The sequence below is a fragment of the Grampus griseus genome (assembly GCF_964374135.1).
Source record: "Grampus griseus genome assembly, chromosome: 21".
Lineage (NCBI taxonomy): Eukaryota > Metazoa > Chordata > Mammalia > Artiodactyla > Delphinidae > Grampus > Grampus griseus.
The window spans coordinates 6675611-6701483 of NC_139015.1; the positions used below are offsets into that span (position 1 = coordinate 6675611).

At 44.2% G+C, this 25873-nt stretch overlaps 1 protein-coding gene across 1 annotated transcript in view; it reads right to left on the reverse strand.

Annotated features, from left to right (window-relative positions):
* Nucleotides 1-25873, reverse strand: part of MCPH1 (microcephalin 1) — a gene marked incomplete at both ends in the record, with an annotated part of 219396 nt that overhangs the window by 144613 nt on the left and 48910 nt on the right. The window contains 5 exon segments of the mRNA XM_082680246.1: nt 1772-1809; nt 3072-3132; nt 9640-9847; nt 17106-17334; nt 18936-19156. Coding sequence (XP_082536372.1) covers nt 1772-1809; nt 3072-3132; nt 9640-9847; nt 17106-17334; nt 18936-19156 — 757 coding nt within the window.

The window sequence follows — 25873 nt, forward strand, 5'->3', positions numbered from 1 at the left end:
TAGGCTTTCTGAGCCACACTATGACGTGCACAGCGAGTTAAGAAATAAACTTCTCTCTTCTCCAAAAATTATACTCCAAAGGGAAGGAGGCAGGTTTGTCCATGCTTGTGCAGACCGTCTCTGACAATCCCCCATCCCCCCGCATTTCTTATTTTTAACACCAATGAACTTGGGTTTGCCAATCACAAGGACCCGTTTCTCCACTTGTGAAATGAAAGGCTTGACCTCTACTCTGGTGAGAAGTTCTCAGGGATCCCCAGGGTACAGAAGATGGATGGGTCAAGGCTGGGTCCCATCACCACTCCAACCAGAGGATCTGTGCTTATTGGGGTTGTGGAAAATATTAAACTGGGGGGACAAAAGGCAAAGAAAAAAACAAAAAGAAGTGAAAACCTCTAACCCAGATGCTCTTCAGAAACCTCGTTCGTTGCTGCACATCCATGATTTTCTCATTCCAAGTCTGGGAGCTGCTGGCTGTTTGTGGATGTGCTAATCAATAACAAGGATCTTTTCAAGACACGGCTGATCAATATGGCCTCAGAACGTGTCTAGGTCTTGTTCTTACCTTCAGACAAGAAGTATATGTGGGGCAAGAAAGAATAAAAAAGAGGAGATGGCCTAAATGAAGAGTTTGATTTTCAAACCTTCAACTGGGAAAATAACTAGTTATCACTGTTTCTAATTTGGGGCAAAAATATAGACTTTTAAAAATGCTAGACCCAGGGCTTCCCTGGTGGCGCAGTGGTTGAGAGTCTGCCTGCCGATGCAGGGGACACCGGGGTTCATGCCCCGGTCCGGGAAGATCCCACATGCCACGGAGCGGCTGGGCCCGTGAGCCATGGCCACTGAGCCTGTGCATCCGGAGCCTGTGCTCCGCAACGGGAGAGGCCACAGCAGTGAGAGGCCCGCGTACCGCAAAAAAAAAAAAAAAAAAAAAAAAAAGCTAGACCTGTATTCAATATTCATTTCTGTACTGGACTAGTTAGGATGACCAATATATTTCACAAGACATTAACAGAAATTGTGAGTGTGCTCCTTTTTCACCAGATAATGTGGTTTGAACAACCAGCCCTTTTAACTTCATGCCACAGGTGGAAAGGGATCCCACTACAGAAAGTGTTGGAAGCATGCACTCTTTTTGCAGCCTGTTTTTCACTGAGATGCCCCAATGTTTTGATAAATGTCTTAAAGCCCTAAAACCTCAGATAGATATAAAAAACACAGTTTTCCCATTTGAACAAGAATTCAAAAATCTGTTGCAAAGAATATGGCACTGTATTTTTGTTGGATGTGCTATATCGTGCTAAAAGTTTAAGGATGGTGATAAGAGCACGCCAGCAAGCTGTGAACGCTCCCACAAGATGTGCACACAGCTGCTTTAACGCAGCGGCAGAAAGCTTACCACCAAAGCGTTTCTTTAAGACCTTTAAGGGAAATGCTTCCACCAGTGAGGCTCCACTTACGGGGCCTTCATGGGGTGGGGATGGTGGACAGGCAGAGCCAATAGGTACGAGACAACAAGAGGAACAGCAAATACTATAACGCCTCTAAATGCTGTCCAAACCACTCAAGAGGTCTTCAGTGCTGAACTGTTCACAGTCATTTAACTCTTTTATTTCCAGTGATCTTCTAACTCCAATACTAATTATATAGAGTAACAGCAATACAGCACAGAGGTATGAGCTGCCCAAGAGCACAGCAGCACAGTATATGAACAAAAACTCTAAAATTTTATATTGAGTAGAAAGTTATCAAAACAATGAGTACTTACTCAGATGGCATGCTTGTCATGACTAATGTTCTTGTTGGCTAGAGATGTCAAAAGAGAAGGAACAAAAAACAGTCAAAAATATAAAAAATATTTTTCCCACAGAAATAAACTTTAATATGTTTTCTGAAAAGTTACATCACTTAAAAGTAAACATTTAAGCATATATCAAAAGAAAAAAACTTTATATTCCTGGAAAAAAAATAGCCCAAGAGATAGAAACTCAGACACTATCCCCAAACCAACCCAAAATAATCCAGGATGTGAGGTGGAAGAGAAAAAAAGTTTCCCTCCTGAAGTTCGTTCTACCAGTTGGCTAGCAGACCTCCAAAAGTGCCCAACTGTGAATAAACTTCCAAGGAAGGAGAGGGTAAGAAAGGCATTTTTCTTGCAGGCTTAGAAACCATTTTTCCTGAGGCTTCTAGGCAACCATTTTCTTGTCTTGGACATAGGTACACAGTAATGTGTGTACCTGAGTCAAGGAAATTCTTTAACTCCTTCCACACAAAAGCACAGATAATGGGACTGCTTATTTATGTGTTGGCATCTCCTATTAACTGGAAATGTAAATTTTTAAAAATAAAAGTTTAAACGTACTTTTTACTTATGTAAGAAATGCATGCTGATGGCAAAGAATTAAATGCTTTAAAAATATGTAATTAGATATATAAATTCCCCCCTAGTTCCACCAGCCAGAAATGACAATCATTTAATATCAATAATTTGGTATATATTAAGCCAAATGTTGTTTATTTAAAAAACAAATGTGAACACACATTATTCATACACTCTTTCAGCTCATACAATGTACTTCGAATGCATCCAGCTGCTTGGTATAACCACGAACCCACCACGGCACACGCGTCAGTGCCCTGAATGGTCCTGTGCATGAATGAAGAGGAACCAAAGAGACCCAGAGGACCTGGGGACACGTGGGACTGAAGGGCCTGTGAGCCCCATGGGTGTATTGAGGGAGCGTGGAGGAAGAGGTAAGACGAATGAAAAAGATACTCAGAGGAAGCCCTCTCACAAGTGGCACACGAGCCACCCAACAATGGATGACGCTGCCCTATCCCTAGGTAACCCTCTGGATCATCCTGTGTCCGCGCTCCTCTGTTTCGGGGCCGAGCGGAACATGAGCACAGCTCCCTGGGTTGAGTCTGGAGACAAAACCTTCACGGAGGAGTCTCATCACTGAGTACGAGTCTGGCTTCAGTGTCACCCTGGAACAATGACTACACAGGCCCAGTGGTGTGGCCACATCCAAGTAAAACCCAGAAGGAGGCCATTCCAGGGCACTTACTTTCTTCTGGGGAACCATCCAAGGACACCTGTAAGGTTTCATCCGTGGGGAACACTCATTTCTAGAGCGAAGGGATGAAGGGGAATGGGAAGAGGAAGTTCTCCTGACTTGGGCATCACTAGGCTTCGTCTCCGTGACTGACCCTCAGGCTGCTTCTCTTCTTTACCTACACTCACTCCCCACGTGGCCTCTCACACAACCTCTGGGCTTTATACAGCAGCAACACGCCGAGCAGTCCCAGTTCCACATCTCCAGCTCAGAGTTACTCCTTGGTGCCCTGACTCAAAAAGACTCTACTGTCTATCTGACTCCTCTGTCAGGAGGGCCAATAAGGATCTCAAATGGGACGTGTCCAAACCCAAGCCACTGCTCTAGTCAGGCAATCAAGCAAGAAAAAGAAAGAAAAGCCATGCAAATGGGAAAGGAAGAAATAAAACTACCTCTGGTCACAGATGAGAAGATCTTACATGCAGAAAACTCTAAAGAATCCAGAAAAACTGTTAGAACGAATGAATTTAGGAAAGTTGCAGGAAACCAAAAAAAGGCACAAAACTTAGTTGTATTTCTATAATTAGTCATGACAAATCTGAAAAGGAAACTAAGAAACCAATTCCATTTGTATAGCATCAAAAAGAATAAAATACTTAGGAATAATTTAATAAAGAAGATGCAAGCCTTGTACACTGAAAATTTTTTTGAAAATTGCTGAAAAAATTAAAGATGACCTAAATAAATGGAAAGACAGCCTGTGTTCATGAATTGGAAGACTTAATATTATTTAGATGACAATACTTGCCAAAGCAGATTCAATATAATCTCTATAAAAATTCCAATGGTAATTTTTGTAGAAATGGAAAAATCCATCCTAAAATTCACATGGAATTCCAAGGAAACCCAAGTAGTCAAAACAATCTTGAAAGGGAACCACAAAGATGGAGGTCTCACACTTTCTAATTTCAAAACTTACTTACAGGGACTTCCCTGGTGGCACAGTGCTTAAGAATCCTCCTGCCAGTGCAGGGGACGCGAGTTCCAGCCCTGGTGGGGAAAGATCCCACATGCCGCAGAGCAACTAAGCCTGTGTGCCACAACCACTGAGCCTGCGCTCTAGAGCCCACGAGCCACAACTACTGAGCCCACACGCCTACAGCCCGTGCTCCGCAACAAGAGGAGCCACCGCAATAAGAAGCCCACATACCGCAACGAAGAGTAGCCCCCACTCGCCGCAAATAGAGAGAGCCTGCACGCAGCAACGAAGACCCAACGCAGCCAAAAATAAATAAAAATAAATCAATCCATACAAACAAAACTTACGACAAAACTACAGTATTCAAAGTGTATGGTACTGTCATAAGGATAGAAATGAAAACAGAATTGAAACTCTGGAAATAAACCCTCACATCCATGGTCAACTGATTTTTTACAAGGTTGCCAAGACTATTAATGGATAAAGAATAGTCTCTTTGACAAATGATGCTGAGAGAACTAGATATCCACATACAAAAGAATAAAACTGGATCTTTGCCTTACACTATATACAAATTTAACTTGAATAGACATTTCTCCAAAGAAGATAAGCAAATGGCCCACAGCACATGAAAACCAGTAGTCATTAGGGAAATTCAAACCTAAACCTAATGGGATACCACTTTCTAGCTACCAGGATGGTTCCAACAACAAAAACAACAACCAAAAAAGAAAGCCTCCCAAAACAACAAGTGTTGATGATGGTGTGAAGCTGGAAGCCTCATAAGCTGCAGGCTGGAATATAAAATGCTGCAGCCACTGTAGAAAACATTTGGTGCTTCCTCAAAAAGTTAAACACAGAATTACGATACGACCAGCAAATTTACTCCTGGAATACATCAAAAAGAATTGAAAACAAGGACTCATATACTTGTATGTGAATTTTCACAAGAGCATTACTCACAGGAGCTAAAAGGTGAAAACAACCCAAGTGTCCATCAAGAGGTAAATGGATAAACTAAATTTGGCACATACATACAATGAAATATTACTCAGCCATAAAAACGAATGAAGTTCTGATATATACAACATGGATGACGCTTGAAAACATTACGTCTAAGAGAAAAAAGCCAGACATAAAAGGACAAATATTGTGTAATTCTACTTCTAAAATATCTAGAATAAGTAAGTTCATGGAGACAGGAAGTAGATCAGAAGCGACCAGGGTCTGGGGGTGGGGTGGGAACCCGGAGTTATTGCTTAATGAGTACAGAGTTTTAGTTTGGATTGAGGAAACTGTTTTGGAAATAGCAGCGATAGTTGTACAACACTGAACACTGCCACAAAACTGAACACTTGAACATGGTTAAAATGGCAAATTTTTCTTACATATATTTTACCATGATAAAAGAAAACAACTAAACTACTGATCTTCTCTCCCAAACCTATTTCTTCCACAGCTTCATTTGTTAATGGCAATTCTGTACTTGCTCAGGTCAAAAGCATTTTCATCATTTTTGACTCTCTAATTTTTTCTCATGCCCCACACATCCAACTGTGACCTGAAACAAGAAGGCTGCCAGATATTTCTCCAGCAAAGAGGGGTTTATTCAGGATCAGCAGAAAATTGCAATTCCACGTGGGCAACCACAGCGGGTCACGTGCAAGTCCCCTCGGGGCAAACAAGGGAGAATGGCTTTTATAGAGGGAAAGCGGAATTGGGAGGGCTATCTCAACAGAGTCCATGGCTTGTCCCTGGCTGAGTCCCTGCCAGGAAAGAAAAGGAGTCCCTCTTCTTCCTGTTGGGCTCTGCTATCATTGCAGGGCGTCATGGGGTTTCTGTTTATTAATTTCGTGTACAATCCATTGACACATCCTATCAACTCAACCTTCCAAATGTATCCAAAGTCTGACCCCTTCTCATCACCTCCACCCCTAACATCCCACGTCTCACACGGATGAAGTGATGTTACTGTCAAAAGCCCCTTAGATCATCTCCTTGCTGAAATCCTGAGCCTCCAATTTCAATACTCAACATAGAAGCCACAGTTGTACTATTTAGACTTAAATTAGATCATTTCACTCCAATGGCGTCACATCTCACTCTGAGTACAAGGCCCTTTACAAGAGTAAATGTATCTGCTCATCTGATCTTATTTTTTTATTTATTTATTTTATTTATTTATTTTTGGCTGCGTTGGGTCTTTGGTGCTGCACAGCACGTGGGCTTTCTCTAGTTGTGACGAGCGGGGGCTACTCTTCGTTGCGGTGCGTCAGCTTCTCATCGCGGTGGCTTCTCTTCTCGCGGAGCACGGGCTCTAGGCACGCAGGCTTCAGTAGTTGTGGCACACGGGCTCAGTAGTTGTGTCTCGCGGGCTCTAGAGTGCAGGCTCAGTAGTTGTGACGCACAGACTTAGTTGCTCTGCGGCATGTGGGATCTTCCCGGACCAGGGCTCAAGACCATGTCCCCTGCATTGGCAGGCGGATTCTTAACCACTATGCCACCAGGGAAGCCCCTTATCTGATCTTATAAATTAGAAACTGGAAAGTATATCCAGTATAATTCTCTTGATTAATCAAGGAAGCTCCTTAAAAAATGACATGTACTGATTGATATTAGAAATGAACAATAAAATAAGATGGTTGATGGAGAAATGGATAGATATATGATAAAGTCAATATAAGAAAGAGCTGGGAATTCCCTGGCAGTCTAGTGGTTGGGTCTCCACACACTCACTGCCAAGGGCCCGGGTTTGATCCCTGGTTGGGGAACTGGAATCCCACAAGCCTAGTGGCACGGTCAGAAAAAAAAAAGAGAAAGAAAGAAAAAAAGAAGAAAGAGAGTTGGTTGTAGAAGCAAGGCTGGAGGAAAAAAATGAGAAATACTTTTAAATGGAACAAAAGATTGTCGGGTGTCTTCAGTGGAAAACTGCACTGTTTGTCACACTTACCCTTCAGGGTCACCCGATTCTATGGGGTTTGTGCCTTTCGTTGTTTTTGAGCCACTTTACAACTCTGTTTATTGTGGAAAACTGAAAGTAATGCAAGTAATTCTTATCTATAGAAATGCAAAGTCTGTCCCAAGGAAGTTTAACTGACTTTTGGGGAAAAAAGCCAGCTCTGGATGTGTTAACAAGGCTATTTCAGAACTCCTGTGGTCCATCAATGCGTCTGCTCTGTGGATTCTCCTCTGAACAGGACAAAACAGCTTTCTGGTTCCATCACCAATCAATGAGTTAAGTAATGCATTCACTTTGTTATTAAGAGAGTTAGGATGTGTCTTTAGAAAAACTTATCTTTTAACGGCCTTGAAGGTCTCCCACTGAGACGCCCAGCAGATTCATCTGAAGAGGTCGATAAACGTCATCACCAGTGAAGGACACTCCATGGGCAGCTTACATCCAGGCACACCTTTCACTGGCTCCAGAGGTGAATTCAGTGGCAACAGAACATTGCTGACTCTCTGTTTTTCTATTTTAATTGTCCTCTCTAATAGTTTTTTGTTTGTTTCGTTTCATTAATAGCTAAATTATTCTCTATCAGTGGAAACAACGGAAACTGAGCAGGACCCTGCAGGGCCCTCCTGCATACAAAATCCCCTCTGTGTGTCCCCTGTTTCCTGTTTGTAGAAAAAGGCTTTAGTCTCCTAGGCCTTCCCTGAGCTCCAAAGAGCAGACTCCAGCAGTTATTCATTACAGAAGTGAGGGAATGCAGAAACAAAGTTAAATCAGTCAAGAAACAATAAAACTGGGTCCTAGTTCCTCCTCGAGGGATACACACAATAACCTGACACGTATCTTTGAGCTGTTCTGCAAGAACTAAGACCCCTCCCACCTCCACCCAGGTGGAGGATGGTGACCACTTGCTGAGCACAAGCACTTAGACCCCAGACTGGCTGGAACCAGAAGGCTGGTGATTAAGACTCCTAAACTACCACCCTGTTACCTCACCACCAACCAATCAAAAGAAGGTCATGCATCCTGCAGCCCTCCTCCCAAATGCTGCCTTTAAAAGCCCTTCTCTGAAAGCCGTCGGGGAGCTCGGGTTCTCCGAGCATGTTCTCTTTGCTGGGCCCTGCAACAGGTGCTGGACTTTCCCTCACCACAGCCTAGTGTCAGTAAATTGGCTTTGCTACGTGGTGGGTGAGTGGACCCAAGTTTGGTTCGATAACAAGTGTACAATCTATCCCTTTATTTCTGTTTGAAAATTTTTATAAGAAAGAAGTTTAAACTATTATTCAGGTGAATATTTTGTTAACTGGCAAGGCATGACAACTATTGCAAAAACAACTCAAAAGGTCAAGTATCACATTATCCCTTATAGTACTTGAAGTGTAGCAAGCATTCAGCATGCTCTGTTGAGTGGAATAAAATTTCTATACACAAAAGTCAAGGTATTTTTCCTCCTCTTAGAATGCTATCACTACTGGAAAATACCTTATAACAGTCAATTATACAAAAAGAATATATGAAGCATAAGAAATACAATCAGATGCTAGTAGACCCAGAATAAGACTGTAATTCAGGACAACTTTTTGCAGCTCACTTGTTAGCAATTTCGTATTTGACAGGCCACTTGGCCTTTCCTTACCTCACATGTCTCATCTAAGAAACGAGACAATGAATTACCCCTAGGGTGCTACGTGATTAATAATTGTGTTGAGAGCAAATATTAATCCTAGCAGTTTTGCAAATTATAACCTTCACAGTGTGTAATTTCATGAGAATACAAGCCATTTCGTTTTTTAAATAATAAATTTATTTATTTTATTTATTTATTTTTGGCTGCATTGGGTCTTCGTTGCGATGCGTGGGCTTCTCATTGAGGTGGCTTCTCTTGTTGCAGAGCACAGGCTCTAGGCGCGCAGGCTTCAGTAGTTATGGCTCGTGGGCTCTAGAGCGCAGGCTCAGTAGTTGTGGCGCACGGGCTTAGTTGATCCACGGCATGTGGGATCTTCCCGGACCCATGTCCCCTGCATTGGCAGGCGGATTCTTAACCGCTGTGCCACCAGGGAAATCCCAAGCCACTTCTTAAGTTAGTCCTTGATCTATGTAACCTTTGCTACATGTCACATTTCAATGAAGGTAATAAAAATGGGGAGAAAGTTCAGCCACTTTTTTCTCTGTTAATGATGATAACCTGACCCTCCTCCACCCCAGCCATGAAATCTGTATGTAAGGTGATATTCATAGCATACAAATCTAATAAAAGTATATCTTATTTAAAATTATTGGAAAAGACCAAGAAAGACCAGCTAACATTTATTAGAACCAACCATATTCAGTGTTGAAAAATTAAATAGTTCTTTAAGACTGAGATCTGGATCTACCTGTCCTATAAGATGCATTCCCAGTCTGTTCAAAGTTGATTCTCCATAACAAACTTGAACTTTATCTGATCCCTGTGCCCCAGAACCTAGAACACTGGTAAAGAGCTCTTCCCACCCTGTTATGTTCTTAGAAAAGCATAATTGAAAGGACCACACTGCACTCTCCTTACTCCGAGACAGGACCCACCAACACCCTTCCTCAGTGACTCAGAAAAGCCCTCCTCCATCCTCCCCATGATTCCCATGAGACTTGCTGATGACCCCCTGGTTTACCTGTCTCTGTAGAGCCCCAGGCCCCCTGCCTTTTCTTTGCAATGTTCTTCATTAGTGAACATGCTCCCTATTACATGAGTCTGAATAGAATGATCTTCATCGTCTTGTGCATTCCCATATTCATGGCTCTGGTGCTGTGACTTGGAAGGGACTGGCCCCATCTCCCCACCCAGGTAACCAGGGCTGAAGGTGTCCTTGTGCACCTTTCCTGAGTGTTTACCCAGGGTCCCAGTGTTAAGTCCAGATCCTGTCCTGAAGTCCAGATTCTTGTCCATTGATACCGTGGTAAGAATTTGATTTTTATTCTTTCTGAGTGTTCACTCTGGTGCCAGCTTCTTTTGGTTTCATGGTCTGATCACCATAAACTGGTTGATGGTTCACAGAGATCTTGTCTTTGTTGCCTGATAGATGACAGAGAATCTGCCTTCTTAGTTTTTTCTGTTTATTTTTCTACTTTCAGCTCAAAACTATTAAGAATTTCATGCCACGAGGAAGGAGATATCTGGACTGAATTTTGTATTTCTGTGTTTATGCCATGAGAGAAATTTTGAGCTATGAGTGAAATTTTAAAATTGAAATTACAAGCTCTGTGTGTGTGTGTGTGTGTGTGTGTGTGTGTGTGCGCGCGCGCGCGCGCACGTGCCTATAATTCAGAAAGGCCATTCTCCCTCATCCTGAGAAAAGCATCCTGAGATGTTACCAACTGAGATTATAAAATCTCTTAAAGAAGCTCTTGACTTAGAAATAAGTTGCCTATAAACTGAATATTCCTAAAGTTCTCAAATGTTAAGGAAATTGAACTCTCAGTATTTTAAACAGTGCTAAAAAAAGTATTCTTTAAAAAAATTTGTTTTGATTTCCTTATTTTTTTTTAAATTGGGGTATAGTTGATCTACAATATTATATTAGTTTCAGGTTACAAAATAGTGATTCAAAATTTTTATAGATTATACTCCACTTAAAGTTATTATAAAACATTGGCCATATTCCCTGTGCTGTACAATATATCCTTGTAGCTTATTTATGACGAGCCTGGTCCCTGGCTTACTGGGATCTCAGAGTAAGGGAGTAACTTTGCAGCAGGCCCAAGAACGATAGGCCACAGTGGGGACCTCAGAAGAAAGCAATTCACCCAAATTTACAGGCACTGCAGGTGAAATCTGACAAGCAGCCCTTGGCTTGGCTTCCTTGCCCCAAGAGGCTTTTAAATGTTACAATCTAAGATTCCTTAGGAAAACATCCTGCAAATCAAACCTAAAGTCTAGATGGTAAATTCCCATTCTTGCTGCACCTACGTAAACACAGCTAATGAGACCAGCCTTATTCTGTGATCATAAATAATCTTTCTTTGATTATTGGGGGAGGGACTATAGGAAAAAATGTTGTTTCTATGGGAAACTCTGCGCTGTTTACAGCACCCCATTCCAGGACTTCAGATTCTAGCCGTGTTCGCTGAGTTATTCTGTACCTCTCTGTAGACTGCAGGGACCTGACGCAGGTGAAAACTGTTTCGTCTGGTAGAGATTTACTTGACTTCCTCTTCCTCTGGCCCTATCTGCATACTGGCCCAGATCCTGTTCTCCTGCCCAAATAGCCAGTTCTGCGGGTTTCCTTCACTATCTCGCTACAGGCCCTCCAACTAATGTCTCGGCACCAGCAGGAGCTGGCACCAGTCTGCCCAGACCCCCGACCTGGACTCCAGTTATCCTGCAGCTGGCGCTTCTCCCCAGGACCTGAAGGAGCCCTGGGCACTGCAGCCCAGCAACATGACCTCAGGTGGGCAGGGTCCTCTCTGGACAGGCCACAGGATGGTCCGGCACATGCCTTTGTGCGAGAGGTAACCACGTCTGTGGGCAGCCTCGCTCGAGACCCTCAGGACACTTGACAAGCTGTCCTGCAAAACCAACAGATGCTCCTCCAGTAACCCTGAGACCCCCTAGAGCAGGCCCCTCGGGGCTCAGCTCCTGAGTCTTCACTATAATACAACCTTCTACATCAATTTGTTTTGCTCCTTTTCACTTTAGGAATCCCTCTTTTACAACGTCTGCTATCCAGGACCCTAAAGCAACCAACATTTGCCATCAACAGAGGGAACCAACGCCAGCAGGAATCCCCTGGAGACCATGAGACCCAGCTTTGCCTCACTCAGAAGGTTTACGATCACTTCCAAGTTCTTTGCTGAGGAACCACATCCTTTGCTCTGGGACTGAGAACGTGGAACCCGAGCCCTGAGCTCCTGGGAAATAGTGCTGGCTAGAAACACACCACCCTCGTGTCTGAAAAGGCTAACCCCAAAGGACCACTCTGCTCTCCACGACCTGCACCACCTCTCTTCCTCCACTGACTCAGATGAGACCATCTTCATTCTTGTCTTTGTTCCCAAAGACCCCTAGCGACGCCCTTGTTTACCCAGCTCTGTGAGACCCCAGCCCTCTCCTTCCCTTGAGTGTTCCCCATTAAAGAATGGCAGTCTGAATACAACCAGCTCCCTAATTTCCGGTGCATTTTTTCTCTCACAACTGCTACACTTTCGTTTTAACTGCCTGGGAACAGAGTTCTGAGAAAGGCTGTGAATACCCAAGACGCAATTGTCTCATTAGCTCTTCTACTGAAGTGTTTTAATTTCAAATGTCAAGTTTGTCCTCTTTGGTCAGTTTTGAATATAAACCCATGAAAACATGAGGAAATCCTTGAATAATTAATGGAAACAGAATGATCCTATCCTTAAGAAGGAATATAGTCAGATACCAAATATTCATTTAGTCAATAAATACTAAATAAGCCAGAATAATCTATCAAGCACAAAACCAGACACCAGAGATACAAAGAACAATGATTCCCGCCCTTAAGAGGGTGACAAGCTTTTTGATATAAATTATAATCCAGTCAAATTACAGGTATCATCAGATACACGTATAGTTGAGAGTACAAAGGGAAGAAAACTGTCTGCCTGAAGAGGGAAAGTAGTCAGGAAATCCTGAAGGAAAATGTGACCACGCTAAGGCTTGGAGGCGGAGAAGGAGTTTGGCAGGTGGGGTAGGACAGGATGGCCTAGACAGGAGGATAAGTACGCAAGGAAATGGATGGGACAGAAAATGGCTCCTTTGGGAATCTGAGAGTAGTCTGTACGGATGCGCCAAGATGTCACTTGGGAGACCAACATTCAGAATAAGACAAATCACTTGGAAATGGTATGAGTTCACAGAGGGAAGACTTTTCCTAGTTCTTAATAGGACGGTGGAAATGATACCCCTCAGTTTATATGTCTTGTGGGAGGTACCACCGATTTTCTCCTTATTTTTGAGACGATATAAGAACTCTTTCATCATCTGCTATAGCTTATGATGGTAAGTTAACAAAACAACCAGACAATTCAAGGTGCAACCTCTGATGTCTTCCAGCACTGCCACTAGCGGGACATGGCTTGGATGTCCAGGAATTTTACTTGTATTCATGGGTTATCCATGGGTTTAGCTGCATTCATCAGACATGAGAAGAAACAGAAGCATAATGCATGTATCTTAACATTTTGGTTATAAGCATGAAGACCTCACCAATGAAAAAAATACAATGAAACTGTATTATATGGACGACCTCAAGAAAAGTGGAAACCTTTATCTTATCATTTGCAGTATATTAATATAAAATGTAACCTTCCCACTCTTACTCTGCTCACATCTACTCACGGTTAAGCACGGCTAAGCATTTCAGGGTTTCTATTATAGAATGCCCATTACAAAGAAGAAAAACAACCCTTTTATGTTTTTAACATTGTTGTTTGTTCGTGAAAAAAGAAAACATAGCACCCTGTCCCTTAAAAGGAAAACACTTGTCCAAATACAGCTATGCAGTAACAAAAGGTAATCAAAGCAAACACTGAGAGGTAATCATGTGAAATAATCCACTAACCAGTGAGGAACAACTCACAAATATGAAACGCTGTACTTAATTTTAGCAAAAGCATTTTCTGGAAGTTCTAAAGTGGTGAGTGGAGGGGGGGGTGTTGAAGATGAATATTTGGGAAATAACCTAGTTGATTCTGTTTTAATAAGATCAAAGGGAGGTCAAATTAAACAAACGTACTTGTTTTATTAGTGATAAAAAAGAAACTTTAAAAATAAAACATTCTTTGAAATATTTTGGCTTTAGGTACCATTTCATAAGTAAACAGTAGACATGCTTCTCCTAAAAAAAGAAATGAAGAGATAATCCACACATTTGCCGAAATTACTGATGTCGTTCACTACTAATATAAGCCCATCTAGATACAGGGGCGCTGCCAGAATAACATGTTTGCATAAATTTTGACTATAGAGAAAAGTAAAAATGAGCAAATCAAATAGAACAAAACAAATTCTAGAAAGTCTTCAAATCACATCCTGAGGATATTCTATTATCTAGATCCCTGGCAGCTACATCATTTAAGTGTCTTCAGAAAGACTCAATCCATGGATACAAGAGATCCCAGCTTTGGGCCTCTCACTGTTGTGGCCTCTCCCGTCGCGGAGCACAGGCTCCGGACACGCAGGCTCAGCGGCCATGGCTCATGGGCCCAGCCGCTCCACGGCATGTGGTAATTTCCCGGACCGGCGCACGAACCCGTGTCCCCTGCATCGGCAGGCGGACTCTCAACCACTGCACCACCAGGGAAGCCCGAGATCTCAGCTTTTTAAAATAAGCAGCTCACTAGATGTGTCCTTCATATTGTTGATATCCCTCCCCCCCTTTTTAATTTGATGATAAAGTCTACGCTCTGAAGCTGGGTTCACTGCAGGACGTTGGGGCAGAAATCTTTAACGTTCTTATGTGAATCTATTTGTAACTTAATTGTCCCTTCCTTATATCTTTTTTTCCAGAGAATTATAGAGACTTTTAATATTCAGGGTATTTTTCTAAAAAATGTAATACCTCTCTAAATGTTCTCGAACAATGCAATAATACAACTGATCGGTAAAGCGTCAGTATCAGTTTTGAATACTCATATGTTGGATAAAGATGAATGTTTATAGTACAAAAAACAAGCATAGAGAAAATGTATATGTGAGCTATGCATCAATACCCAATCTGTTAAAAAATACACATATATCACCTCACTTATTAAGATCTTTATCTAACAAACTTAACATCTAACACTGAAACTCCCAGGGGTCTACACGTCTACCCATCTCCTGGCCCTGAACGTATGGGGGACTAGAGGCAATGAAGCCCTAATATCAAGGAGCACACTGTTATGGACGGAATGTCTGTGCCCCCCAAGTTCCTATGTTGGAATCCTAACCCCAAGGTGATGGTGTTTGGAGGTGGGGCCTTTGGGAGGTGATTAGTTTCTGAGGGTGAAGCCCTCATGAGTGGGATTAATGCTCTTATTAAAGGGACCCCTGAGAGCTCCCTCGTCCTTTCTGTTGTATGAGGACCCAAGCCTGGGCCTTGATCTTGGACTTCAACCTCCAGAAGTGTTGTTTATAAACCATCCAGTCTGTGGAATTCCATTACAGCAGCCTGAGCAGACCAAGACACCGAGAGTGCCCCGTCTTGTTTTCATGCAATCCATTTTCCACTCAAGGGAACCAGTTTCATGGAGAAACGGTGCCAGAGCAAGGAAAGGAAGCAGGAGCCCTGGTCATCTTAGTGTTCTAGAAGGGAAGGAAGAGCATGAAGGGGAAAGGGGCTGGGGAGAGGGCAGCTCCAAGGGGCTCACACAGGCTCAACCTGGGACCACCTACCTGAACAAATGACAACCCGCCGAATGACGTGCGAATCTGAGTCCATGGGGCGCGTGGAGGGAGAAGGGACATACAGAGTGTCCAGGAGGGCAGGGGCAGATGGCTGGCCTGAGCCTGGCTCTCATCCCCTGCCCGTCACCAGTAGGCAGACAAGGACTGGCTTCAGGGATCGACCCCTGCCATGTGGCCTTTGAAAGAAACTTGCTCTAATTGCTCAGGTCCGGTGAAGGGCAGAAGTTCCTTCACCATATACTCTCAATATACCCTAAACTCACCAAGTCTGGCCCTTAGGAAACAAGAGGGGTAGATTTGGGGGAAAATATGCAACTTCATGGGATGTCCAGGCTAGACCTTTTACTTTGAGACAAAGACACACTTTGCTGTACACCTGAAACTAACACAACATTGCTAATCAACAATGCTCCAATATAAAAATAGAAAGAAAGAAAGAAAGAAAGAGAAAGGAAAGAAAGAAAGAAAAGAAGAGGAAAGAAGAGGAAAAAAGAAAGGAAAGAAGGAAAGAAAAAGAAAGAAAGAAAAAGAAAGAAAGAAAAGACAAAAAGACACACCCCTCTCCCCTCCGGCCCTGGTGCTTTGGGCTCCCACCACAGCCGCACCCTCCTCCGCAGTTTTTGATTCCTAGTTTCCCATCTTTTGCCCCACCTTTGTGTTCAAACTTCACCCGAGGAGCTGGAGGGACATGGTAAAAAATACCAGAAACAAAGAAAAAGCTGCAATCTGATCAACGCTGAGAAAGATTTCAGAGCCTTTTTAAAAATGAACAGAATTGGATTTTAACTCGTGAATTTATTCAGAAGTGAAGAGCAGAAGACGTTTCTGCAGAAAAATAAGATAGCATAAGTTCAAAAGGGGCAGTTTTTGAGACTAAAGTCACTGATGATGAAGACCAGAGTAAGGACCCCTCCAGGCCAGGCTGCCCCGTTTCACAGCCATTGTACGCTACACCGACTCACCATTGACAGATGAACTAAATCTGAACTCATATCCAAAAGCCACAAAAGCATATGACAAAATCTATTTGAAATGCGTCCTATTTTATTTTCTAACAGTCTATAATAATGCCTCATTGATTTTGAGTTGTGGTTTCATCTGTCATTCTTCCATTTAACTCCTTTCCATCTGAATAATGCTGTTTTTATTTCTTTTTTTAACTGCTAATATCCAATAATTCATATTCTTAAGTATTATTTGGAAAGCAATAACTTTGAACCCGAGTCGAGAGAGTTGAAGAGACTTAAGGAAAGAAATAATAAATATCTTGTGATTGGAGAGGCCAGCGCCGCTCCTCCAGAGCAGACATGAAAAGCCTGCTTGGGAAAACCACCCACGTTTAAAGTGAGCTCCAGCTCTGTGGACACATGGGTGCAGCACTGCGTCTCCGTATGTGTGCGTCCTGGCGTAGCCTAGCAACATCACAGACGCAGCGCTGGGTCCCTTGTCGCAACATCCCTCTGACGTCAGTGGGAAGAAGCCGTGAGATCGGAGGGCCCCCTCCTGCCTCCTCCCCGGGGCCCGCTCTTTGGCCCGGTCCTCGGGCTGCGCGGTTCCTTCCCCCGGGCGCGTCCAGCCATAACAAAGCTCGGAGGGCTTTCTTCCCAGGGCTGGCTCAAGTGAGAGGAGGCTTTTTTCCAGAAACCTCCCAGCAAGACTTCCCTTCGCATCTCATTGGGCCGAAGTGAGTCATATTCCCAAACCAGCTGCTGCTAAGAGAAGCAGAGCGACCACGGTTAGCGTGGACGGGCGGTCTGAGAAGGGAGCCGGTGTGAGCCGGGGAGCCGGGCGGGGCCGGGGACCTGGAATCCACTCGCAGGCAGGAACGGCCCGCGCCGCGGCTGTCGGTGAAGAATGAGTATTTACACCGGGAGGGCGGCAGGGGCCGAGGTGGACCCGGGGCTGCACCCGTGTCTTTCTCTTCCTTCTCTTTAGTTCCTTTACTCCCAAAGAAGCCGTTCTGATGGGTTTTTTAAAGTTTCACGCTTGCTACTTCGGCAAGTTACTGTTTTGCTTATGTTTTTTAAAGATTATTTTGGACGTGGACCCTTTTTGAAGTCTTTATTGACTTTGTTACAATGTCGCTCCTGTTGTATGTTTTCGGGTTTTTGGCCGCCAGGCAGGTGGGATCTCAGCTCCCCGACCGGGAATGGGACCGGCATCCCCTGCATTGGAAGGCGAAGTCTTAACCGCTGGACCTCCAGGGAAGTCCCCATAGGTTTTGCATATTTTACAGAGATGAACTTGATATTTCTAAGCTAGGTTACTTACTATCGCTTGGCTAACATCCCCCAAAGGTCCTACTTAGCAAGCTAGACCTTAGGAACCGGCAGCTGTGACTGTTCACACTTGGAAGGTGCATCTCAAATTGGCCCAGCCTGCCCAGTGCCCACCGGCAGATGGTAACAGGATTTCTGGCAGTTTCCTCTCTCGGCCTCGTGACCTCCGCAGGGGGTGGGGGGCTCTACCCTGGCCCCTACCTTGACGTGGCCCAAGATGACTGCGGGCGCTCAGGAGAATGGCCTCAGCGCCAGCCCAGCGGCTCTCACACCAAGCACCTCCCGTACGGGACACACCTGAGGGTTTCTGAAGCACACACCTTAGAACACGCACAACGGCAGCCACGGGGCGCGGAAAATACAGTAAAGAAAAGGTGCTGCCGCTTGAAGATGCTCTTTGAATGTTTTCTCTATAAATATTTTCTTCTCATACACAACAAGAAAAAAAAACAACACGCTAACAAAGCCAAAAGCAGTTGCTACACCACCGAGAGGCCGCGGGTTTCCGGGGCTTCGGAGTCACATCTGGGGGCGGGCGCGACACCTGGCATAACCAACACACTCCCGCGCCCCCAGTGCCAGCTTTGGGCGCGCTCTGCCAGAAACGGTTCATCGAAGGGATGGCGGATCCTTGAAACACCCGTGCTCGAAATCTAGGGTGCCTGCAGTCTCTGCCAGCTCATCTCTCTAATTATCTGTCTTCAAAGGCCCCCCCCCCCAGGAGACAGGCCCCATCGGTGGAGGGCAGGAGGTGTCTGAACAATGGAGTTATTTACGTGGAATTTACAGAGGGTGTCATCCTCCAGGAAGTGTGCCAATTCCCCTGAGTAGTAACAACATGCTCCTGCGGAACTGTCAAGAAACAAAACAAATATCACCTGTCATGTGGATGAGTCACTGCTATTTCAACTTGAAAGTTAAACTTAAAAACAAAGCGGCCCACCAGATTATACGCTTGCAGCCAAGCACACTATCTCATGGCAAAGAGCCAAGTCCTGGAATTACTGCAAACTGTAAAAGCACACTCATGAAACAGCGGAGTCTCCAGCAGGGCTGTGAAGGGCTCATTCAGGGACCTTTCCGAGGAGAGGAGACGCCAGGGAAAGGAACACGAAACGTGGCTCAGACACCCGACTTCTTTATTCCGGAGGCTTCCGTCTCCCCAGCCCTCCTGGCCCCTGCCCCGGACAGCCCACCCACCCAGGCTGGACCTGCGCTTGAGCCCCCACGGCCGCCCCACGGCCCAGCGTATCTTCTCATGCCCCTGTGGCCTCCCTTCTACCTTCTCTCGGCTGCAAGCTTCCTTCTTCGGAGAAGCCCGACCCGGACAAGCTGTGATTCCAAACCTACTGCCCTCCGAACAAGGGCTCGCTGTGAGTTCTCTGCAGCACCTCCGCGTGATGGCGAGATGGAAAGCTCTTTCTGGAAGAGGTCTCGGTGCTTGAGGAACGGCCACGATGAGCAGCGACAGTGAGCACGTTACGTACACCTCACGCAGGTCTCCTAGGAGAGCCCGGGTATTTTCAGGCAGTTGTAATGGTATGAGAAGAGAGAGGGAAGCAAATCACCAGAGCAGGGATCCGGGACTGGGAAACACACACCGCCTGCCTCCGGGTAAGGCGACGGGGGTTGATTTCACGCTAGAGACCTGAAGAGACGAGGCTCCATCTAACCCTGCAACACAGGCTCTCACCTGGGGGGATGATCGTCACGTCTGAACCATGTGGGGGCTTCTCAAAAATGCACCCCAGCTCTCCCTCCCCCCCCATGCCCTGAGGTGCCGTTCTGGCCCAGGCATGACTGTGGTCAATGAATCCAGGAAGAGACATAGTTTGGGCCATACTGGAACCTTGAGGGCCATTTTCATTACAGACACGTGCCAGTCTCTGGGGGGGGCGAGGGAAGCGGGTGGCAGAGTGACCCCCCCAGTCTGCTTTGAGTCCATATGTGGATGTCATCTGCACCCACATTTGTGCTGGAAAACAGAGCTAACTTTTGTTGAGTGCCCATGAATATCAGGGATCTATCATCCTCAACTCTTTGCAGGTTTCGACTCATTTAATTAGCACAAACCCTTTGAGATTGGCGCTATTATTATGCCTGTTTAATATAAAAGGAAGCAGAGGCACAGAAATACTAATTTACTTGTTCAGTGTGACAGAACCACCACACAGTGGAGTCTGGCTCAGGAATCAACGCTTGTGGCAACAATGTCCTGCAATGGAAACCTTCCTTCTTTCACTAATACGAGGCCATTTCACAAGTTTAGGAAGAATATTCAAAAAGAAATGAGGTATACTATGATGATTACAACATCACTGTGTGATGGTTAGAAGCACCAGAAATGGTGTAAGATATAAACTCAAAAAGCAGAAGGGAAATTCGTGCAGCCTTTATTCACTCAGCAAAAATTTACTAAACACCAATTTTGTGTGTCATACTGTATTACGATGAGTATTAAAAGATTAAAGCTCATGTCCTAGAGGGCTCATATCCTAGTAAAAATGTGAGAACAAGCAATTTTTGGAACATATGTAAACCGTTATTCATTTGCTTTCTGCTCTGTTTAAGAAACTTGGACATTTAAGCACTTGATCTAGTGTGTAGTGTCTTTTTTTTTTTAAACCACAGTCAAAATAAGTGTACTTGTACAATTTGAAGTATTTGGCCCTTCATGTCTGTCTAAGCCTCCAAGCTTGTGAGAGCTACCTGGACACTTCCTGTGCTCTGACCCAGAGTTCACCCTCCGACGGGCAATCCTGCTAGGCAGAGAGGGCCCCAAAGCAAGATTTAAAACCACAGCCACTAAGGAAAGCTGGGTTTTCTTGTCCAGTGGATGACTTACCTTAAAAGAAAAACTGGGGGGCTTCCCTGGTGGCGCAGTGGTTAAGACCCTGCCTGCCAGTGCAGGGGACGTGGGTTCGAGCCCTGGTCCGGGAAGATCCCACATGCCGCGGAGCAACTAAGCCCGTGCGCCACACTACTGAGCCTGCGCTCTAGAGCCCACAAGCCACAACTACTGAGCTCATGTGCCACAACTACTGAGCCCACGAGCCACAACTGCTGAAGCCTGCGCGCCTAGAGCCCGCGCTCCACAGCAAGAGAAGCCACTGCAGTGAGAAGCCCGCGCACCGCAATGAAGAGCAGCCCCCGCTCGCCGCAACTAGAGAAAGCCCGCGCGCAGCAACAAGACCCAATGCAGCCAAAAATTAATTAATTAATTTTTTTAAAAAAGAAAAATTTTGTTAAGGATAATAATATTTGAACAAAAATAACAAGAATAACAGAAGTAGTAGAATAAACACTTTGGAGGAAAAACCCCACATTTTCATACGCGTTCACCATATCACTAGCATTAATGTTATATTTACCTTCTTCAGGTTCTATGTCTGACAATATTAAACAAGCAACTAACAAGACAGGCTACGATCTGTCAACATTTTATATTTCTCCCTGTGAAAAGATGGCAGAAATAGATTTCCTTGTCAATGACCCATGTATTGTAAGTTAAGATTATGGAGATGATGATATTGCTTAACTGGAGTCTCAAAATATAAAAGGTTCAATTAATTTATAAGCATATGTTAAAAGTAATAAGTCTTGGGCTTCCCTGGTGGCGCAGTGGTTGAGAGTCCGCCTGCCGATGCAGGGGACGCGGGTTTGTGCCCCGGTCCGGGAGGATCCCACATGCCGCGGAGCGGCTGGGCCCGTGAGCCATGGCCGCTGAGCCTGCGCGTCCGGAGCCCGTGCTCCGCAACGGGAGAGGCCACGGCAGTGAGAGGCCCGCGTACCGGAAAAAAAAAAAAAAAAAGTAATAAGTCTAAAAAAGATAGTTTCCCACTGATGTACAAAATGACTCTTCCCACTAAAAGAGGGTACTAAACCAAATAATCACTAATGGAAATTACAGCTCTGAGATTTTGTAATTCTTTACTGAATTATATGTTTTCCCTCTTTAAGAGATGGTTAGTGTGTCTTTTGCAACCAATGACTTGCACGTTCATCTGAAAAATTCTGCTGACTTGGTCTCTCATTGTTCTTTTCTCAGAGAAGGATTTTTCCCATCTCTAATTAGAGAAAAAAAACTGTTTTAATGGCCATTAAAATTCACCCATTATTTCCAGGAAGGATCGTCTAAGTAGTTCGGAACAACCTCCCCATCGTGAACAGTTAGTAAAGCTGGACGGACACAAACCCACGATTCGGGGACACTGCTGAGCTGATAAGACAGTGAATCACAGGAGGAAGAGAAACCCTCAGGTGAGCAAGGGGAGAGCTGGCCTCACAGAGAGAGAGGCTCAGCCTCAGATCATCTCAACTCCTGGTAGGAAGACATGCCCAAAATAATAAAGCATATCAGAGGAACGTACGACAGAAAACTAAGAGAAACAACAGATAATAAAGACAGAAACTAAGGGAGCCAGAAAACGGAGTCACCCGGTTTAGATTTCAAAATAAATATGCTAATTATGCATAAAGAAATAAAAGACAAAATTAATAATTTTGGCAGAAAGCTGGAAATTTTTAAAAATCCAAATAGAATAACAAAAACTGAAAAATACAATAATGAAGTTTTCAAATGCAATATATAGGTTTATCATAAGAGTACACCTATAATATAAAGAGGGAGAGGTGAAAGGGAAATCAGTAGAAAATACCCAGAATGAAATAAGGAGATAAAAAAGAAGAGAAATATAGAAATATAGAAAAATCACGAGGCATGGGATACACAAGGCTCAGGTAACACATGTGAGTGAATTTCCGGAAGTGGAAGAAAGAGAAATGAGACTTCTCCAAAGCAGATGAAAGACCCGAAGACCTGCGACCCTGCAGCAGGCTGGTGACAAAAGCAACACTCGGGCAGAGTTGCAGCAAAACTACAGAAAACCAAGAATGAGAAGAGTTCACCCAGAACCTGCTGGGGCTGATTTCAGCATCTTTTTTGGATGCACCAGCATCCTTCCCAGGCCATACCTCCTACCCAGGCTGTGGTCCCTACCCACAGGCTGCCCACTTTCCACACTGCACTGTCACACAGCACAGAACTTAGGATTCACAGCTTCACAGGCCTGCTCTGCAGGGCTGCCCAGAAGGGACATTACCCGTAGGTGCTACGTCAAGTTTAAGATTAAAAAGATCACTAGGGTCCTGGGACACATCCGCTTCAAACCGTTTTCATATTGACGGAAACAGCATGGACGCTAGCTCCCATGTGAAAATGTAAAAATGCAATCCTATACTCTAGACCCAACAGTTCTCCATTTCAGTAGAGGCACGTGCTTTAATTATTAGCTGATGAAAGATATTTCCTGTAAAGTTGCTTTACTCAACATTAAAATCCAATTACAAGATATTTTTCAGGAAATGTCAACAATTGTTGTGCTCGATGGAATCTAATCCCTTATATATACTTATACATAAAAACGTGACTATGTTAAAAAGTCTGAAATTTCAGTTTAACACAGGTTGTCTTGAAACCTAATAAGGAACAAAAGCAAGCAGGTAAGACCTCAGTTTTGGTAGGGAAAAAAGGGAATGACTGGATACTATCATAACCCTCAAGACTAACATTATATTTGTAAGTTACAGATCAGAGACCTGTATTTAATTCACCAATTCACAATCCTTGTGCAGCTCCATGGTAGACTTTTAATACCAGTCAACTAAACTTAGTGTTTTTGCTGACTTGCTATAACATAACAATATAAACTCCACTCCCCACACCCATACTCCAAGATCTCAAACTGCCAGGAAGCTGTATCTTTAAACTTTTAAATTGCATTTTAAGAAATTTCTATTGTCCTTTGTTTTAACCTGTGCAATGATAGACCATGACCATTCATCTCTATATTGGTATCTAAATTTAAAAACGCTTATCCCACAAGCAAACAAATCAGGATTTTAAGTTTTTGTCTTTGTTTTTTACAAGTCTAAACAATAAAATCAGTTTATATGAGACGTGTTTAGAAACAAACAGAACTTCTTCCAGGATAAATTACTTGTTTGAACTATGCTAGACAAAGTCCCTAAGGCACAAAAGTGGTTTCCAAACTTTGCTTCATGTTAGAATTAGCTCAGGAGTTTTAAAAAATCCTAGTGCCCAAGAGGCACCCATAGTAATGACATCAGGCTGTCTGGGGGTGTGAGCCAGGAATCTTAACAAAATTCAGATCCCCAGGTGATTGCAATGTGGGGCAACGCTGGGGGCCACTGCCCTCAGGCGTGGCGAGTTCTCGATACATCAGAGAAAAGGCTGTGCAGTGAATGGGGATAAGAAATGGATTAGGAAGAAGGCCACATGGAAGACAGTAGATCCAGGTTCTGTTCCTTCTGCCCTGAGGGAGACGTGGTACCCACGGTGAATTTTCTGCCCTGAGTACCGGTTTCTTTCTTGTGAAGAAGGAGATTCTACTCCATGTGGGGCTTTCACAGCTCATTGCTGTGATGTAAACATCACCTGGGAAATGCCAACTCAGAGGGTCTCAAGTAGGACCAGAGAATCTGCACATTTAAAAAGTCCTCCAGGGGCAGAAGACCTAAATACACATTTCTCCAAAGAAGACACACAGACGGCCAACAGGCACATGAAAAGATGCGCAACATCGCTAGTTATTAGAGAAATGCAGATCAAAACTACAATGAGGTATCGCCTCATACTGGTCAGAATGGCCATTATCAAAAAGTCCACAAGTAATAAATGCCGGAGAGGGTGTGGAGTAAAGGGAACCCTCCTATACCGTTGGTAGGAATGTAAACTGGTGCAGTTATTATGGAAAACATTATGGAGGTTCCTCAAAAACTAAAAATAGAGTTACCATTCCTGGGCATATATCCAGAGAAAACTCTAATTCGAAAAGATGCATGCACCCCAATGTTCATAGCAGCACTATTTACAATAGCCAAGACGTGGAAGCAACCTGAATGTCCACCAATAGATGAATGGATAAAGAAGATGCGGTGCATATATATAATGGAATATTACTCAGCCATAAAAAAGAATGAAATAATGCCATTTGCAGCAACACAGATGGACCTAGAGATTGTCATACTAAATGAAGTCAGACAGAGACAGACAAATATCATACGATACCGCTTATATGTGGAATCTAAAACATGACACAAATGAATTTATTTACAAAATGCAGACTCACAGACGTAGAAAACACACTTATGTTTACCGAAGGGGAAGAGGGGGTGGTGAGAAGCACATTAGGAGTTTGGGGAAAAAAAGTCCTCCAGGCGATTCTTTCACACCAAACCAGCAGTGATCACTCCCTTCAGCACTGACGGAACGCATCCGGAGGAGCAGGACATAGATAGCACCGCACACTTCATAAGTATCAGTGGAATGAATGCCAAACAGGTTTTTTTCTTAATTTTTCCAAAGGAAAAACATTAAGTGGCCATGCTGCAACTAGGAAGAAGACTGGAACACAGGGCAACAAAACCTAAATGCAGCCGCAGGGCACCAGCTCTCTACCGGGGTCACCCACGGGGCAGGTACAAAAGCTGTACCAAGATAATGAGTGGCTAATTCAAAAGTTCAGCAATGAGAGTAGATGCTGAAGCATCAACAAATGTAAAGCCCTCCCCACATTATCCGAGTAAGCCTCCAGGGCAATGAGAGCGCCACACAGCCTCAGAGAAAGAGCCGGGTTCCGAGGCTGCAGCCACGGAGAAGTGGGTGCCCGGGCCTCAGTACAAAAACCTTTCCCTCCGATGGCTTCGGGTCAAACCATGATTAGCTCACAAATGGAAGATGGTTGGGTTCTTCACCTCCTACCTAGTGACTGTTTATTCAGATTACAGAACAACAGCAGTTGCTGGCACGACCAACCTTCCCTGCTCGAGGGAAGCTGGCGGCATTTTTACAAGCGAGAAATGCGCTGGCAAAGGGGCAAGAGGAGGCCTGCTCCACCAACAGTAACTCTCTGCCCTGAATGTGACCAACGTTCTTGGTTTTATTGTCAGAGTTTCCCAACATCCACCCATAATTAATTTTTAAAAATCAAATACAAGCTGGGCAGAGGAGTTTATGTTTCATTAACCCAGAGCAGAACATCATGATGCCTCAGCATCGGAAAGTTTCAAACAGTATTTTCACACACCAACCTTCTGGCCTTTCTCTTCCTTGATTCCTCATGAGGTCTGACGAGATCCGTGAAGCCGTCCCATGAGCCATCCAAAACATCATGCCTTGCTGGTCCTCTTTTAACACCT